At 34.5% G+C, this 18,685-nt stretch overlaps 2 protein-coding genes across 2 annotated transcripts; both read left to right on the forward strand.

The window, feature by feature from the left end:
* On the forward strand, positions 1–1,218 carry LOC146907902 (F-box/kelch-repeat protein At3g23880-like). The gene has a single exon (XM_085729187.1). It carries the CDS (start codon positions 1–3, stop codon positions 1,216–1,218), a length of 1,218 nt encoding a protein of 405 aa, XP_085585313.1.
* A 15,068-nt stretch (positions 1,219–16,286) lies between these two features.
* On the forward strand, positions 16,287–18,112 carry LOC146907903 (F-box/kelch-repeat protein At3g23880-like). The gene is made up of 2 exons (XM_085729188.1): positions 16,287–17,099; positions 17,690–18,112. Exons 1-2 carry the CDS (start codon positions 16,287–16,289, stop codon positions 18,110–18,112), a joined length of 1,236 nt encoding a protein of 411 aa, XP_085585314.1.
* Positions 18,113–18,685: the final 573 nt, after the last annotated feature.

Genomic DNA, 18,685 nt, shown 5'->3' on the forward strand with positions numbered 1-18,685 from the left:
ATGAATATCCCTCCAGCTAAGTCACGACGCCGATCCCTTGCGCAACTGTCATCTCCACCGGTAATTCTCCCCGATGAACTTGTCTGTGAAGTGTTATCATTCCTTACCGTGAAACTTCTTATGCGATTTAGGTGCGTTTGCAAGTTATGGAATGCTCTAATCGATAGCCCTAGTTTTATCAAAATTCACCAAAAAAAATCTGAGCGAAAAAAACAAATAATACAAATAGAGCACAACTTGACTTCCATCGTGTCCAAATGTCTCATAGTCAATTCTTGGCCCGTTCGTGGTTTAGTGGAGAACCCGTTGATCACCCATGTGGATGAACATCACTGCAGATTGACGGAAGATAACCTCTGTGTTGTTGGTTCCTGCAATGGTTTGGTTTGCTTGCTTGGTTTTAATCAATTAGAAAATTGGTTTTATTTCTATAACCCGGCCACAAGGAAAGTATCGGAAAAATTAGGGTCTTTTACAAGGACCAATAGATCAAAGATTGCGTTTGGTTTTGATAATTCAACGGACACATATAAGGTAGTGGAGTTTTGTGAAATGAGTAGAGATGTGAGAGTTTTTAGTTTGGGTGATAATATTTGGAGAAATATTCAAAGTTTTCCCGATGTTTTTATTCCCTTTAAAGTTGGCTACAATAGTTGTCGTGGTCGTGGTGGTGTGTATTTGAGCGGCACTCTTAATTGGTTGGTCTTTCGAAATGATATTATATATGATGATTCGAAGAATAGGATGTTTGAGCATTATGCGATCATCTCACTTGATTTGGGGATAGAGACATACACACAATTGTTGCCCCCTCAAGGTTCTGATGAAGTGTTGTTGAATGAGCCAACTATTTGTGTGCTTATGGATTGCCTTTGTTTTTGTCACCTTAACTTTCACATGGGAACCATTGTTATATGGAAGATGAAGAACTGTGGAGTTGAAAAATCTTGGAGTCAATTTCTTAACATTAATCTTCAAATAAGGTGGAGTCAATTTCATAAGGTTCGTGAATTTTTTTCATCATCGAATCGTTCGGTGTTCCCGTTGTGTCATTCTGAGAACGGTGATACATTGATGTTGGCAAACTGTAGAATAGGACAACTAATTCTCTACAATTGGAGGACTAATAAGCTGGAGCGAATTATAACTACCAAAGGAAAAAGGCGGGTTTTTTTCAATAATTACGTTGATAGTTTGGTTTCGACGAATGGAAAGTAAGTTACTCTTAGTTAAGGATTATCTTGTTTGAGTTCATGACAAGTAATTTGTTTTGCTTAATATTGTCTCATTTTATTTATAATTCTCGTGGTTATTGTATTGTTGAATCATTATCTATCGTTATTTGACAATCTCTGAAATGAATATTCAATACTCTGGTGGTTTTTATAATGTTTTAAATAAAATTGAAGTATGGAATTGTCTTCCATTTGGTAAGATGATGTATTGTTCAAGTTTGAAATGCAAGAAAAATTAACATAGTGAAAAGTGGCATTGAGAAACAGGCTAATGAACAAACCATTATTATTTGCTCAGACTTGTATAAATGGATTTCACATCTCAAAATTTGATCACTGTTAATATATCGAACAAACCATTGCTCTGAACATGTATAAATATAATAGTCAAACAAAACTATATAGGTGATGAGATTGCAATCATTTATCATATGTCAGTAGCTAGTGAAGAATATGTTTTCTCAATTCTATTTTGTTTTATTGTAGTACGTTAATAAGTGATTATGGCAATGCCATGTATTTTCATCTTTTTAGTTAATTATATTTGAGACAGGAGAGGGTGTATATTGCTAGTAACTTAATAATGAAAGACTTGTAATTTTAAGGTGCACCTGTTGCACTATTTTCCTTTCAAATTGTATAGCAGCTACATTTTCTGAATCATTTCTATATGTTGCATACTGAATTATTACGTTGTTCTGTTGCATACATTTGTAATTTTAATTGTGGATAACATTGTTGTCAATATCATGACTTAAATTCCAAAATTTAGGATTTTGCAACTTTGCTCGCTTTCAACAATTCAGATTCATATTGTTCAAAAAAAAAAAACATTTCAGATTCATAGCAGAATTCTAAAACAGACAGTAAAATAGCACAAAATTGTGAAATCAAAGCAAAATCTTTGGATTTTGAAGGATTATGTCCATTTTTTTATATGGGTCAATTTTGACCCGGTTCGTCAATTAACGTGGTTTGTACCATGACCTAGTTCAATAAATACATAAAAGACCAGGTTTGTTATTCTTTCATTCCCCATTGCCTCTTCACCATAATGAACTATGCCTAACTAGATTTTCTCTTCCCTTCAATCCATCATCATTTCCTTCAATCCATCATTGTTTCATCTTCAATCCCTCATCCATCATCGTTTCCATTTCTTCTTCTTTTAGATTGCATCTAGGATTTGTCTTTAAGGGTGTCTTTGGTAAAAATAAGCTATAAGCTAGCTGATAGCTGATAGCTGAAAAGCTAGCTTATAGCTGATGGCTGATAGCTTATAGCTGAAAAAACTAGCTTAGTAAAATTAACGTGTTTGGTAAAGTTAGTAGTTGAAGTAGCTGATAGATATAAAAGGATATGTTTGTTTATTTATTTTTTATAAATACTAGCGGAAAGACGGGCACGATCCGCTCTTTCTACTGCGCTAACGCATGTGATTATTTTATTACGTTTGTTTGTATAATTTAGATTAAAAGTTTTAAATTTTTAAATATTATGGACATTATTGATATATTGATTTATAAATAATATTTTCGAGGCATATAACAAAATTATTTTTGAACTCTACATATTTTAGTTTGACTGCATATAAAATTAAGGTAAAATAATGATCATTTATTGTTTATCCTTTTATATCTAATCCTAGCAAACATGCAAACCCTAATTTCATAACCCTAAACCTAAAAAATGGCTCCACAAATTTGAAATTTGAATCTCATATTTCCATTCTGAATTAATGCATTGGAAAATACGATGACTATGCACACTGCTCAAAACATAAGAAACGAGAGCCTCTTTCTTCCCTTCTACTGTATTTTCCAAAGCACCCATCTCAATTTGTTCTCAATTTCACTCCCAAACCCTGTAACCCTTTTCACTGATTCAATCTTCTTTTGGAATTGATTTATTTTCCATTGTTTCTCAGTTTCTTTCCCTCTCTAAAGCTTGAGATGTTTCAATGTCTCTTTACCCAAAATAGTTTAGATTCAGTTTTTTTCATATTTTTCCAGAATTGAAGGTGTTGATTATTCAAATTTTCCCATAATTTTTAAATCTATTCCTTTCACCTTCTCCTCCGCTACCCTAACCTCCCGCCACTATCAATTTTTCTTCCTCAGTCGTCAACCTCGCTGCCGTCTCTCCCTTATGGACGTCTCGGGTTCGACATTTCTTCATTTCTCTGTCGAGTTTGCATCTCCATTAAAAAAAATCAAGGTAATGAATTCTTTAAATTTTAATGCTTTTGTAAATGACAAAACTTATTAAATCGCTTTAAATTTGATTTATTAATATTGATTTAACCATCCTCTTTTCTATGTCATCATTTTTCAACTTCCTTGGCTTTGAACTCGGTGGTTGATCCATAATTCAAAGTCATAGTGGCGACCCATTTCGGTGACGATTCAATTTCGACCGTTAATTATGTTTAGTTTATATTTACATGAAAACTATTGTTCTATAACAATCCACATCTATGCAACATGGCATGATTTTAAAAACGTTTCCTCGGACCGAAAACAGAAGTGTGTGTAATGGGTTATTTGAAGATAGAAAAATGATATTTTTATAACTCTGTCATGGTTTCAAAATATTTTAAATTTTACTTTTCATCATTCAAATTGGAATCCTTTAGGCATTTTGTTGTGTTTGTAGGTAAGTTGTTTGAAGCCTATAGTCCATCTTACATGAGAGATAAATTTAATTGTGAAATTGTCTCCACTCTTTTTACATTCTTCAATGAATACTTTAATTTTCTTTGTGATTTAGGCTTTGAAGTAATATATCGATTGTATGATTGATCCAGTGACTAATATTTTTTCAGCATAAACTGTCGTCGAGAGACCGACTGTTAATATGATATTCTTCTTTTGCTGCTGAAATTTGTGTTCCAGTTTATTCTTCTTTTGCTCCATTGTTGGCAACAACGAAGGAAAAGAAACTGGCAGAGGAGGGATGTATAACATACTATGCATAATATAGTAGAATTGCTTTATGCATTTTGTACTGTGTAATTATACTATGTTGGTTTTTATTTTGATATTCCATTAAGAGCACATGTAGCATGTAGTTGTATTGGAATTCGACAACTTTGAGACAGATCTTTCAAAACATTTCAAGTTACATGTGAGAACACATGTGTGATAGTCCTTAGAAAGTAATTTACTGTTGTTAGAGACTTAGAGTTAATGGCAAAATAAGATAGTTTCTTTTAATAAGTAATTTTATTCTCACTATTTAAAAGGTATAGCTTTATAAGATTTGTAAATTTGATATCATTTTTTTTATCAAGCAATGAAAAGCATTAACCTAACAGGATTGGGCCTAAACCCTTGACAAAAGTTATCACATTACAACCCATAATAAGGCAAACCAGAACTATCTCTAAGTAACAAATGAAGAATAAAAGATGGAGGGTTTTTCCACCGTTGTGATGAGAATTTGGATATGTATCAGTCTCATGTAGAGCTATGGGAAAGAACATGTGTTTTGGAACGTGTCTTGATCCCTTCCTTGCTATTGTCCTGTTTCTGCCTAGGACTCTTTTGTTTCCTTTGTTGCTTGCTAGCTTTGGAGGAGCAGGCCTTAACCAAGTTCTCTTCTAAATATTTGATGGTTCTATATGTGTTGTCAGTGGGGAAGTCTGAGTCAAAGTTGTCCTATTCCACTTCATCTCCCCAAAACTTCTTCATAATCTGAACACTTTTGTTGGCAGCTGCACTTAGAATATTGTAGACCGGTGATTTTCGGATGTCAATCCATTAATTGGTTTTGAACCTTCAATCGTTGGACTTTTCGATCTTTATTCGTGGGAAGGGAAAAGATGAATTAAAACCCTTTTAAAAACTCTGGATCCGGGGGTTGGTTTCGATAGAGGAAGGTGTTAGGCACCTCTAACGACCACGGTACTCTGTGGGAACCTCTTTCCTAACTTTATCTTGTGCTAAATTCATTTACTTATTTGAAAATGTTTACTTAAAGCCTAAGTGAAAGAATGGAGGGAGAAGAAGTATGATTGATTATTTTTTTATTTGGTTTGGAAGGATAAATCCTTTGCCTACATACCCTATAAAAAGGGATCAAAACCCAAATGTAGTTCGCTCTCAATAATATTTTTGGTGGGTTGGGTTGATTTTAATTTGTTTTGAAAATGGTTTTAAGAAGGGTTGCGAGACCTCAAGGTATAGAAGAACAAAATGGTGTGAAGTTGGTCAATTTTAATTAAGAAATTTAGTCTAAATTCAATTAAGATTCATTAGAAATTTGATTAAAAAAATAAAAGGAAAAAAACAACTTGGATTTGGATCCAAGGTTTATTAAGAAAATATTTGACTTTTTGCTTATTTGATTTTTGAGATGAAAAGATTTTTCTAAACTAGTCGGTAAGCTAGCGTAACGACGTGAAAAAATAAAGCGAGCGCAAAGCGATAAATAAAGTGGTGTAGTGTCGGTGCTTGTGTCGGTGTGTGCAATTACTACGCTATTACATACCATCCTAGATCCATTCTAAGGGAAATAAAAAGCACAAAATAAATTACATCAATGCATAAATACACACTAAAAATCATGGAATTTAAATAAATAGCAAGAATAAAAAAATTCATGAGATTATACTAGAATTAAAGCAAACAAGATAATAAAAAGCGAATTAAAGCAAACAAGATAATAAAAAGCTTAAAGGTATCACATACTAGGATGACTCATCGAATGGAAAGCATGATGATGAAGTTTTAAAGAAATGCATGAAGTAGAAATTGAAATATTAAAGCACAATTAACACAAGATATTATGGAGTAAAAAATATTTAAAATGCATGAAACAAAGTTTTAAGATATTAAAGCAAAATAAACAAGGCCATGGAGATTAAAGTATTTAAAATGCTTGGAACCAAAGTCCCAAAATGAGTTTAAAAGTGCATGAGATGACAATATGGTCATTAAATGAATTAGATAAAAAATGCATGACATAAAGAGTGAATTGAATTAAAATGCATGATATGATTTTCTAAAAGCCTAAAATGCATATAGTGTTAATTGAACACTACATAATCTATATGGAAAAAATGCATGCGAAAAGGAACCCAACAAATAACAGCAGAGAGGGGTGCAAAAGTAGTGGGGAGTGTTTAAACAGTAGATCAGTAGAGAAGCAGAAAATCAGGAAGAAAGGGGAATGGGCTTGAGTGTTAAAAGGCTGGATCGGTTTTGAATTCACGGGTTATGGGTCATGGACTATGGGTCACAGTATAAAAGCACATTAACCTTGGTAAAAAATATTTCATCACAAAAGCTTCTCTCCACAAAAAAAAAAATTACTCTTCCTTCTCTCTACTTATGAAGACGATGAAGATCAAATGGATTTCCAGATTCCGGCAAGTTGGATTTTCCGGCGCGGTGGTCGGTGGTGGCACCACCGCGTCGGAACTCAAAATTCCGTCGTTTCAAAAAAACAAACAACATTTTCTAAAATCATTTTTCTTCCTCTTTCCAAATATCAACTCAAAAAATCCAGCAAACTAACACAAAATCATAGATCTAACTTTCAAAATCAAACGAAAATGGAGAACGAAATTACCTCTGGTTTTAAATCGGAGAAATCAGTTGGAAAACTTCTAGATCCGAGCTGCTCAACGTTGTCACGGTTCAGAAATGGCGGAGTTTCCGTTTCCTCTTGGATTCAAGTTCAGCTTCTTCGTTTTTGTTCCATCAAGCTTGAACGGCGCGGCTATGGATCTTCCTCTCCATTTCTGTTTGTGTTAAAACTTGCGGTGGTGTCCAATACGAATTCCTCTTCTCCTTCCTTCTCTTGTTTCGGATTCTGATACAAGTGTAGATGTGTAACACCCATACTAAACGTATCTAGAAAGTCTAGCACGTGTGTTAAGTTTAGTACTAGATACATTAAAATATACAACAATAAAACTTCGAATGAATATTATTTACAACAACATGTGTTCGTACAAAGATTAACTACTCATCTTTTCTAAAGCATAATAAATATGTCCTTGAGATCAATAACATCTTGCTGCGGGTACGAACGGTCACTTGTTGAAACATCCATTCGGCTACTAGCTTGCCGTCCAACCTGTTTATCTGAAACAAATAAGGATTGGGATGAGACGTAATGCCTCAGTGAGTTCCCCTAAATCCTAGGCTATAGGTAACCTCAGGGGAAACCCACGGTCACCACGTGTCTACAATACAACCTAACGGTTGATTATACGTGTGTGGTCATGCTTTCCTAGACGGTAGTGCATGCTAGACCCGTCATAGGCTTATCTAACTTGTTATAGGCTTCACTTCCTATACGTGTCATGGCGGCCGAGGGGAACCTAGGACCGCATTGCCGAGAATACGCTCTACGTATTAAGGCCTAAGCATATCATAAACATGACACGAATCTAAACCGAACGATTAGGGAAAACCTAGATCGTCATCGGTATCATTCTTTACTTGTTCTAATCATAACTTGTACTTGACTTTAGCATCTAATGCTCTTGCTCTTAACTTGATCATACATGTAATCATTCTTGCATATACATAACATGCATAGTCGTACATAAGTTCATTCATTAGGTTAGCGTTGAACAAACAGTTATCATCTTGATTCATTTTACGGATAGTCCCGGGTGGAGTAACCCCGAGAACAATCTCATACATGACCGATGTACGTACATCGGACTCCCTCAGTGTTGTGCGGGTCCCTTACGGCTTGAACTGTTCCCCTTGAGTCGAGAACCTCTCGTATCCCCCTGATGTGGATAACAGGAGACACGATCACCTACGTCTTGTTACTCGGTGACATGCGGGTCCCTTACGGCTGGAATCATTCTCATTATGAGAACCCCTTGTATCCCCCTGGCGTGGATAGCAAGAGACATGCCACCTACATTAATTAAGTCATGGTCTTGTGGTACATAAAGATTAAACCTAATCATGCTTGCTTGTTTACCTCGGAACCTAGATCGATCCGATTAGCGGTAAACTCATACTTGTTCATTCTAAAACATGGTGGAGTGATTAACTAATCAAACCACGACTTAACATGCTTGCAATCTTATACTTAATCGTGTGCGAAGATAACATGCTTCGCGTCTTATCATCTAGGGATTCTTGCTAACTAGCTAGTTCTCGACGACTATGTCGAGGCTCTAGTTTTCCCTTGCTTAATGTATATCTTGTTACCCGATTCATGACATGTTCCTCTTGAATGTTATGCTTTACTACATTATAAAATACATGCTTCACATTACAAGAGATTTACTCGAAAAACTTATGCCTTAGGGATTAGTTATGAAGGGTTTACATTTATAAAAGTTTACGTGAGTGAAAGCCGAACCGGAGCACGACAAAATGGCAAGATGAGCAAACAGGGAGGCAGCCACTGTTCATTTGCCTTGAACTCGCAGTGGCGAGCTAGTGGCGAGCAACCACCATGTTCTGCTGCTCTTTCTCGCAGTGGCGAGCTCATTGCTCGCCGTGGCGAGTTGATGCAGTTCAGCACCTACATAATTGATGTTTTAAGCCAAAAATCATCATCCCTAAGTGTCCCAAGGCATATGGAATCTCTAGTGATCATAGGAAACCTGAAAAACATTCTAGAGGCAAGCATACATAAGTATAGAAAGCATAACAATGAAAAGGGCCAAGAACACACTAGTTAAAACCCTAGAAATTCTACATAGTTTTCACAACATTCTAGCATGGCATAATCATAATCCCAAAGGGTGGGAAAACTAACTATGGAACTCACCTAATCAAGATATGAACTTGACTCCAAGCTTCCAAGCTCAAGCAACAAAATCCCAACTTGTTTCTCTTGCAATCTTAGCTTATACCCTTCAATCTTGTTGTTTTCTTGAACTCCAAGACACCATAATCTTTGTTTGTTCAACAATCTTCAATTTCCTATCCCATCTCAAACCTTCCTCTTCAAAACCCTAGCTCTTGATTCCAATATAACCTCAAGGTTATTTCTTGCTTAACTCTCCAATTCCATGCAACATGGTCAACATAAGCTCCCAATCATCAATCAAAAGCCTTAGCCTCTTGTCCAACCCAAACCCTAACTTTTGGTCCCATCCATGAGAGGAGAAATGAAGAAATCAACCAAAAACCAAGCTTCCTTGAGTTCAAGAGGTTCATAAGGAAACATAATCTAAAGCTTGACATAGGAGGAAGAAATCTTGGAAAGGATTGGTGGAGGGAGGAGAGGAAGAGGGCGATGGAGAGTAGAGAGAAGGAAGAGAGAAAAGCTTTGGCCAACTTAGAGAGAGAAAGAGAATTGGAGAATGAGATATTTTGATCCATAAACAAATAAATATCTTATGGACGCGCAATTACCAAATTGCCCTCGTCTCAAGCGTGTTTAAAACGACTTTCATACTTTTCCCGTAAAAAGCTGACATCTCATAAAATATTAATCATTAACTTACTTTCCATGAATTTAATTCCTCTGGCACGATTAAGGGAAATATACCGATGCTGACAAGCGGGATATTACATTCTACCCCCCTAAAAAAATTTCGTCCTCGAAATTTAGAGATTGACTACGAATCATCATGACAAAACTTACCATCTATGGTCTGAGCCATACATTTTCTATTCATACATATCCAATGGGTTCGTCGTATCATGTCCTCATCGTGTTTCTTAACCCACATGTATCTGAACATAGCCTTTAGATGGAAAACTTCTAGATCTAAGCTACTCAACGTTGTCACGGTTCAGAAATGGCGGAGTTTCCGTTTCCTCTTGGATTCAAGTTCAGCTTCTTCGTTTTTGTTCCATCAAGCTTGAACGGCGCGGCTATGGATCTTCCTCTCCATTTCTGTTTGTGTTAAAACTTGTGGTGGTGTCCAATACGAATTTCTCTTCTCCTTCCTTCTCTTGTTTCGGATTCAGATACAAGTGTAGATGCTTAGGCGGGTTCCGTTTGTCCTTCTTCTTTCACAGGCCGGTTCGATCTGGACTCGATTACGTTGTTATTGTTGTTGGCCGAGCCTCACTGTTGCGGTTGAGATGGATTGGTTACCTTCTTGCTTGATCCGATTAGTTGTGAGTAGTACTGTGTTGTGTTCAGTTTGATGATGAAAGGAAAATGAAAAAAATTGTTGTGGTTAAATTGTTGGTGAAATGGCCGGAATTGGTTTTCTTTGAATGGTGATAAGAGTAGTTCAGATTATGACGTTGGATTGTTATGCATATGACAGTGTTGGATTGTGTAAAAAAAATAATTCTGGAAAATTTTGATGGTAAGTGTTCTTGAGGAAGTTTGGGAAAGAAAACGTGTTTAGATCTATTTTTTCTGTGGCTGCCAATTTGGATGTGTTTCTATGGAATTCAGTGCAGCCCCCTTTTCAGAGCCAATGATTGTTGCTTAAATAGTGCTTCTTTAGGTCTAACTCTGCAGGTGAAGAAGGACAAAAATACCCTCACAAGGGATCACATGTAATGGACAGCTGGACACTAAACTTGGACCAAAAGAAAAAGACTTAAACAAAGAAATGGAAGGTTTAAAAGAAAGAAGCAAAGAAAACGTGAGTATAAAAAGAAAAGGGAACTTTAAGATAAAAATAATAAAATAAAAGACAAGAAACAAATAATAATGAAAAATAATGATAAAACAAATAATAGAAAAATAAAATAAAATGGTCCCTTTCGATAAATGAGGTATTTTAAAATACCTCTCTGCCGAAATTTCGTCTGAGACGATGAAATTACCTGACGTTAAAAGTACGCACAAAAATGGGTAAAAACAGAGAAAGGTGGTCAAAATTTGGGGTATGACAAATATCAAGTGACTTAAAATACCTAAAATCATATCATAACCATAATATCATAATTGCTATGATTTGTTAAATACAACTTGCTTCCTACGGTCATCTAACCTTTGTAGCATGATATTAATTTTGGTGTTTTGAAAGGCAATGGAAAATATTATAGATAGTATTTGGATTATATTTTCAATATTTTTGGGATTTATAGTCGTGTGATCTATAGCCAACATGGTGCAGCTGAAGCTAACATGATTACTCTTTAGCCGATGATTTTTTCATGAAAAAGGGTTATGTGGTTGGGCGCTAGAATTAGCATTGGGAGTGAATCAATAAAAGACATATCATCCGGAGATCTTAAAAGATCAAACTTCTTCACACTTAACTTTTACGTTAGTTGGTTTACTTTTGGTGCACCAATTGATTGAGAGGAACTATCAAGTTGACAGAAAAATAAGCAAATAATATATCTAACAAATATTTCAGTCGTGCGACAACACGGGTCGGCAGTCTAGCAGAAACTTATTTTTAAAAAATTTACAGACAAGGAAAAGCTTATTTAAAAACACACATTAAATACAAACGTATTTCATGAGTTCTTTGACACGGTGTTTTTAATATTCCGCATCTAATATTATAATGAATTGCAAGTAATATAATAAACTATATATGACCTGTGCGGCAGCACGGGTAGACGATCTAGTTTTAATAGTAATCAAAGTGACATCATAACATAAAGAAAACTGCTTTTTTGACATAGAAAAGTTCCTATTGACACAAGTAAATGACCAAATTACCCCCAGCGGTAGTTAACTACCGTTGGTTAAAGCGCCGGTAGTTAACTGCCGCTGGAAAATTGCTTTTGTTTACTGTCCCACACATCTCTTCCATTTTCCAACTCAGTCACTTTGTTTCATCACCTTCACATATTCACATCACTACACAACCTATTCCTTTCCCTTCCCTTCTTCATTTCCCTTAATCATTTTACCATCCTTTTCATTCCATCCAAACATGTCTATCTTCACTTCCACTCTCTTCTTCCTCGCAATAGCACTCCTTTGTTTTCCAACCACAACAAATTATGTTTATGAACAAACAATTGTGGACATAAACAGAATCACAAGTCCACAACCCAAAATAATCATACAACCTAATTCAATCTCTATTTGTTGGAAGAAAAGCATGAAGAGGTGAAGGAGGATTTGATCATCTTTGTAGGTGGAGAGGATTTGATAATATGTGATATATTGGATGCACTAGGTGAAGTGATTGGAAAATCAAATTATGGAACACTTTATAAGGCTTTGTTGCAAAGGAGTAATAAAGTGAGATTGTTGAGGTTTTTGCGAGCTATTTGTACTACAAGAGGTGTAGAATTGGATGAAATGATTTTGTTTCTTGGAAGATTAAAGCATCCTCCTAATTTATGCTGAAGATAAGAAAGACCGAACAAGAATGGTTGAAGCAAATTCAAAACATCTGCTGCAATACTGAAGATGTGTTGGATGATGGTAATAAATTATTATTAATTAATTAAAAAATGGAAGCTGGTGGCTGAAACAAGTGGGCATGTGCAGAAAAGCAATTTTCCAGCGGTAGTTAACTACCGCTGAGTGCCAGCGGTAGTTAACTATCGACGATTTGCAGAGCGGTTGTTAACAACCGCTGGGGGCATTTTAGTATTTTACTTGTGTCAATAGAAAACTTTAATTGTCGGAAAAGCAATTCTCTAACATAAATGTGTGTATTGTGTAAAAGAAACATCATAAATAAATGTATAAATGATATGTTATGTAAAAGAAACATTGTTATGATTCCGATAAAAGAATATCTTTAAAAACTACATGTTTCGTAAAGTCTCCATCTTCTCCTTCTATTTTCCCTTCTTTAATGAGAACTTTTGTTGAATTTTGAGAAACTCCTCTTGACAAAGCTACATATAATTGACCATGGCTGAAAACGTGTCGTGGAAGATAGATTCCGACATTGGGAAATAAGTCATTTTGGGTGATTTAATTTCAGTTGTTTTGGATTAGTAAACTATATTTTGTGGTGAGTATATTGACTGTTTAAATGTTTGGAATGAATTCGGTAAAAGTGGGATTGAAAACGGATTGAAAATCAGACTCTTCCCGCACGAGAAAAACACAAAAACGTGCAGTTTTGCTGATAGAGAAAAATGCACGGTCTGCATCAGGAAGTTCACGGACCGCACAAGACTTTCTGGACCGTGTGTTTTTGCCTTTGCAAAAGTGCACGAACCGTGCGTTCTCTGAGTGGTCTGAAACGACATTTTTTCGTTTCCAAATGTATCCCTTTGAGTTCCTAACACCTAAACCTACTTGATTAGAGTTTAATTGAGCTTATTTGATTGGATTAACATGGCTTAATTTGAGAAAAGAAATTGATTTCAAAACATGAGGAAAATGAGACAAACTTTGAGAATTTTAAGAAATGAAGGAACTTTGTTGAACGAAAATGCTATGATTGATTAACCTAGATGTTAGATGATATGTATGAATTTTTTGAGATGTGTAAGAACTTGGGATCCTACTTTTGTTAAGAAAAATTGGAAATAGGCGATTTTAGCAAAATAGACGAACTTTGTCAAAATGAGGGTTTATGATCGAATAATTTTCAAATGGCTTTGTATTCATGATAATATGATGTAATAAGAATGAATCAATGTTTGATGGGTGTATAATATGTTGGTTATCATGATGTGGTTGATTGTTCGTCGTTTATGTGAATTGTGCTTTGTGAAACGTTGTTGTTTCTTTGTGGTGATAACGATTGATGATGATTATGATGATGACTCTTTTGTTGATTATGACTTGTTGATTGTATGGATATAAATGCTTGATAATTCAATGGTGAATTTTGGTGAAGATATTATATGATGGGTGTGAATTGTATAATATAGAGTTGGTGAATTGCGCATTGTCGAGGCTTTACTTGAAAGTCCTTGCATTCATAGTCATGTTGAGTCTTTGGTGAAAAACGTAATTGGTGGTGTTTATTACATTGGTTGGTGAAGAACGTAATTGGTGGTATTTATTACGTTGGTGGATAACTCGGTAAGATTACCTCCGAAATCCAAACTTGGTGCCACATGCATGCTGAAGTGTCTAGAACATTGCATGCACATGGAATTGGTAAAATGTGTCATACTTGACTATGTGCTTTGGTGATTATGTGCATTGGTGAAATTTGGTGAATGATGTGAATATGTGGAATTGTAAACTTGTATATGTTTCTTCGTTATGCTAGTATACTTGAGAAATAATATTGATGTGATGATTCATTGTTGGATGACTTGATTAAGAAATTATATATTTGATCTTGAAAATGATATGTTTGATATGCTATGATTGAAGTAAGATAATATTCATGTGAATTTAATATTCTATGAATGATGAGTATGTATATGTATGATAAATGAAATCCTTGAATGTTTATACTTGATTACATTTTATTATGTGGAATATTATCTAACCCTCAGTGGTCGTTTGGTTGACCACCTGCCTATTTGTATGAATGGGCAGACGGCATGCAGGATTGATTTTCTTATTGCTTGTGGGTTGCTTGAGGACTAGCTTTGGAGCTACCTCTTTACCTTTCGTTGGAGTCTTAGATAGGGCTCTGATTTAGGGGTGTCGGGACTTCAGACTTAGTCTATTGATGTCTAAAATTTGAGATGTTTATTGGTGATGTATTATGAGACCTAAGACATGGTTGTTGAAATTTGTTATATGTTTTTGAGATAACTCGGTTTGATGAATTTCCGCAGCGAGCTTTTGAAAATATATTTAGGCATGTTTTGGGTAAATGAATATGTAGCATCTAAACTCTTCCGAATAGATTGATTTATTTGCTTGATTTATTGCATTCGGGGTTTAGGGTGTTACAGTTCACTCCCTAGAGTCACTTGTTTCCTTAATTAATAACTAGTTACATCCTAGGTTGTGCAGATTTTACTCAATATTAGTAATGTCACCTCCTAAGTACTTACTACTAGGGTCAGCTCTCTTTCGGTATCTTTCGTCTAGTTACTAACTAATTACTTCTTAGATAGGCATATATAAATATCAAGATATAAGCATCAATTATGACACAATTTTATTATTTCGTCAAGGACAACTAAAATCTTAGAACTGACCCTGTTAGAGATAGTTGGGTGCAACGGTTCGAGGTGGCGGCCGAAGAGATGATCAAAAATTCTTTTTTTTTTAGGAAATGATGATCAAAAATTCTAACTAATATGTATATATCTATACTATATATAAAGAAAACTACCTCTTTCAGCATTTTTGGACTTAATTTTTCTTTTCAAAAATACCCTCAATTTTCAATACAAATAACAAATATAACAAATAAATAAGAATAAATTTAAATATTAAAACAAATGTAACAAACATGATATGAATATATTTTTTTTCCTTTATCATTTAAAAAGTGTAACAAACTAGATGAGTATATTTATACGTACTTTTTCATCATTTTAATTATACCATTAAACAATTTTTTCTGTAATAAAATTGTTGTTGGTGTCATTAAAAAAAGAATTTAGATTATATTTTTTTATTATATTGTATTATTATCGGTGTCGTTAAAATAGATAATATAGTTAGTTTGATTTTTTATAACTTGAAAGCAACAAACATTATATTTTTTTTTTTTAGTTTTAATCAAAATCAAAATTTTATAAAAAAAAAAAAAAAGCACTTTTCAAACTTTAGTGCAATAAAAAGAGCAGAAAAACGGACACATGAGTCCCATCTTTTCGCTAGTATATCATAAGAAAACAACTACTATTTTACCAAAATAAAATTATAAAGTCATTAGAAAAAATACAAAATCAAGAAAACCAAGAAGAAGGAAAAACAAAAAAAAAGGAATACGAAAAAAGAATGAAAAGAAAAACAAACTTTTTTTTTTGAAGGAAAAAGAAAAACAAACTTAGTACTATATTTTCAAATAAAATATCGGCATGATATTCCACCGAAAATTTCTGACTAAAAGGCCATGGATTTGGGACCGTAAAATATCTTAGCAACATAAATTTGATTTAAGCATTATTTATTTGTTTCAAAGCAAATTCAATAACCTTTTAAAAAAAATCCCATCCATAAATAATATTTCTGTTAGGGTTCAAGTTGCTATTAAATAATATATTTTTTTAGGGTTAAAGTTGCTGTATAACTTAACTCTCGGCATCTGTTAGGGACTTAGGGTTCAAATTTCAATCACAGACGAAAAAAAGTACAGTTGTGATGAATATCCCTCCAGCTAATTCACGACGCCAGTCCCTTGCGCAACTGTCATCTCCACCGGTAATTCTCCCTGATGATCTTGTCTTCGAAGTGTTATCATTCCTTACCGTGAATCTTCTTATGCAATTCAGGTGCGTTTGCAAGTCGTGGAATGCTTTAATCTATAGCCCTAGTTTTATCAAAATTCACCAAAAGAAATCTGAGCGAAACAAACAAATAATACGAATAGAGCACGACGACTTGACTTCCACCATGTCCAAATGTCTCATAGTCAATTCCTGGCCAGTTCGTGGTTTAGTGGAGAACCCGTTGATCACCCATGTGGACGAACATCACTGCAGATTGACAGAAGATAGGCTCTATGTTGTTGGTTCCTGCAATGGTTTGGTTTGTTTGCTTTGTTTTAATCAATTAGAAAATTGGCTTTATTTCTATAACCCGGCCACAAGGAAAGTATCCGAAAAATCAGGGTCTTTTACAAGGACATATAAATCAAAGATAGCGTTTGGTTTTGATAATTCAACTGACACGTATAAAGTAGTAGAGTTCTGTCAAAAGAGTAGAGATGTGAGAGTTTTTAGTTTGGGCGATAATGTTTGGAGAAATATTCAAAGTTTTCCCAATGTTTTTATTCCCTTTAAAGTTGGCTACAATAGTCGTCATGGTGGTGTGTATTTGAACAGCACTATTAACTGGTTGATCTTTCGAAATGATATTATATATGATGATTCGAAGAAAAGGAAGTTTGAGCATTATGCGATTATCTCACTTGATTTGGGGATAGAGACCTACACACAATTGTTGCCCCCTGGAGCAAGGTTATCAAAATCGGGACTTTACTTCAAGTCGAAAGGGAGTAGCAAAATCGGGACTCATAAAATCGCAATCAAAATCGAAGGATTTTACTCGAGGACTTTTGTAGAATCGATGTAGGATAGCAAAGTCGGGACTCGTAAAATCGCAATCAAAATCGAGGATTCTACCAAAACAAAAATAATGATGAATATATGTTATAAATTGCATATGGTCATAAATGTCTAAAGTTCAAAGTCCACAAAATACATATACATAAATGTGGGAGAAGTGAAGGAATTGAAATTTTTGGCCTTTCGGGTATTTATAGAACGGGTCATGGATTCAAATCGGGTCAATTTACGAACCAGGTCAAAAACTGACCCTTATCACAAAAATGAACAAAATCCTTCAAAATCCATCAAAATCCTGCGATTTTGAATGGATTTCACGATTTCGTGCGATTTTGTGCGATTTTGATAGGATTTTGCCTGTTTTTGGGACTTTGCTATGGATTTGAGTCGTTGAAGCTACGCAAAGTCGCAAAAACCAGGATTTTGAGACTTAAGTCGGGTTTTTGATAACAATGCCCTGGAGATTCCCATCAAGAGTTGATGAACTTGAATGAGCCAACCATTTGTGTGCTCATGGATTGCCTTTGTTTTTGTCATCTTAAAGTATACATGGGAACCCCCCATTTTGTTATATGGAAGATGAAGAACTTTGGAGTTGAAAAATCTTGGAGTCAATTTCTTAACATTAGTCATGATAATCTTCAAATAAAGTGGTTCGAACATCGTAAGATTAGTCAATTTTATGCATTATCATATCGTTGGGTGTTCCCATTGTGTCATTCTGAGAACGGTGATACATTGATGTTGGCAAACCGTAGAGTAGGACAACTAATTCTCTACAATTGGAGGACTAATAAGGTGGAGCGAGTTATAACTACGAAAAGAAAAAGGTGGATTTTTCTCAATAATTATATTGAAAGTTTGGTTTCAACAAATGGAAAGTACGTTACTCTTGGTTAAGGATTATTTTGTTTGAATTCGTGACAAGTATTGTGTTTTGCTTAATATTGTCTCATTTCATTTTATAATTCTCTTGGTTATTGTATTGTTGAATGATTATCTATTGTTAACAGTTTGAAAATCTCTGAAATGAATAAATTTATTTTTTTAAGTTAATCACTAGCTAATTTGCTAGATGAGTATCTCAAAAGGAAACTTTCCCTCTCTTGAATATTCATGACTCCGGTGGTTTTTATAACGTTTTAAACAAAATTAAACTATGGAATTGTCTTCCATTTGGTAAGATGATGGATTGTTCAAGTTTAAAATGCAAGAAAAAAATAACTTTGTGAAAAAATGTCATGTATTTTCATCTTTTTAGTTAATTATATTTGAGACAGGAGGGAGTATATTGCTATTAACTTAATAACGAAAGACGTGTAATTTTAAGGTGCACATGTTTGCACTATTTTCCTTTACATTTTCTGAATCATTTCTATATGTTGCTTACTGAAATATTGTGTGGTTCTGATGCGAGAGAAGCAAATACAGAGAAATTCAATTGTAAGAGAGAAACCTTTGTATTAAGAGGTA

The sequence above is a fragment of the Medicago sativa genome, chromosome 7, assembly GCF_051527215.1.
Source record: "Medicago sativa cultivar Bolivia chromosome 7, Bolivia_mono, whole genome shotgun sequence".
In the NCBI taxonomy this organism is placed as follows: Eukaryota; Viridiplantae; Streptophyta; class Magnoliopsida; order Fabales; family Fabaceae; genus Medicago; species Medicago sativa.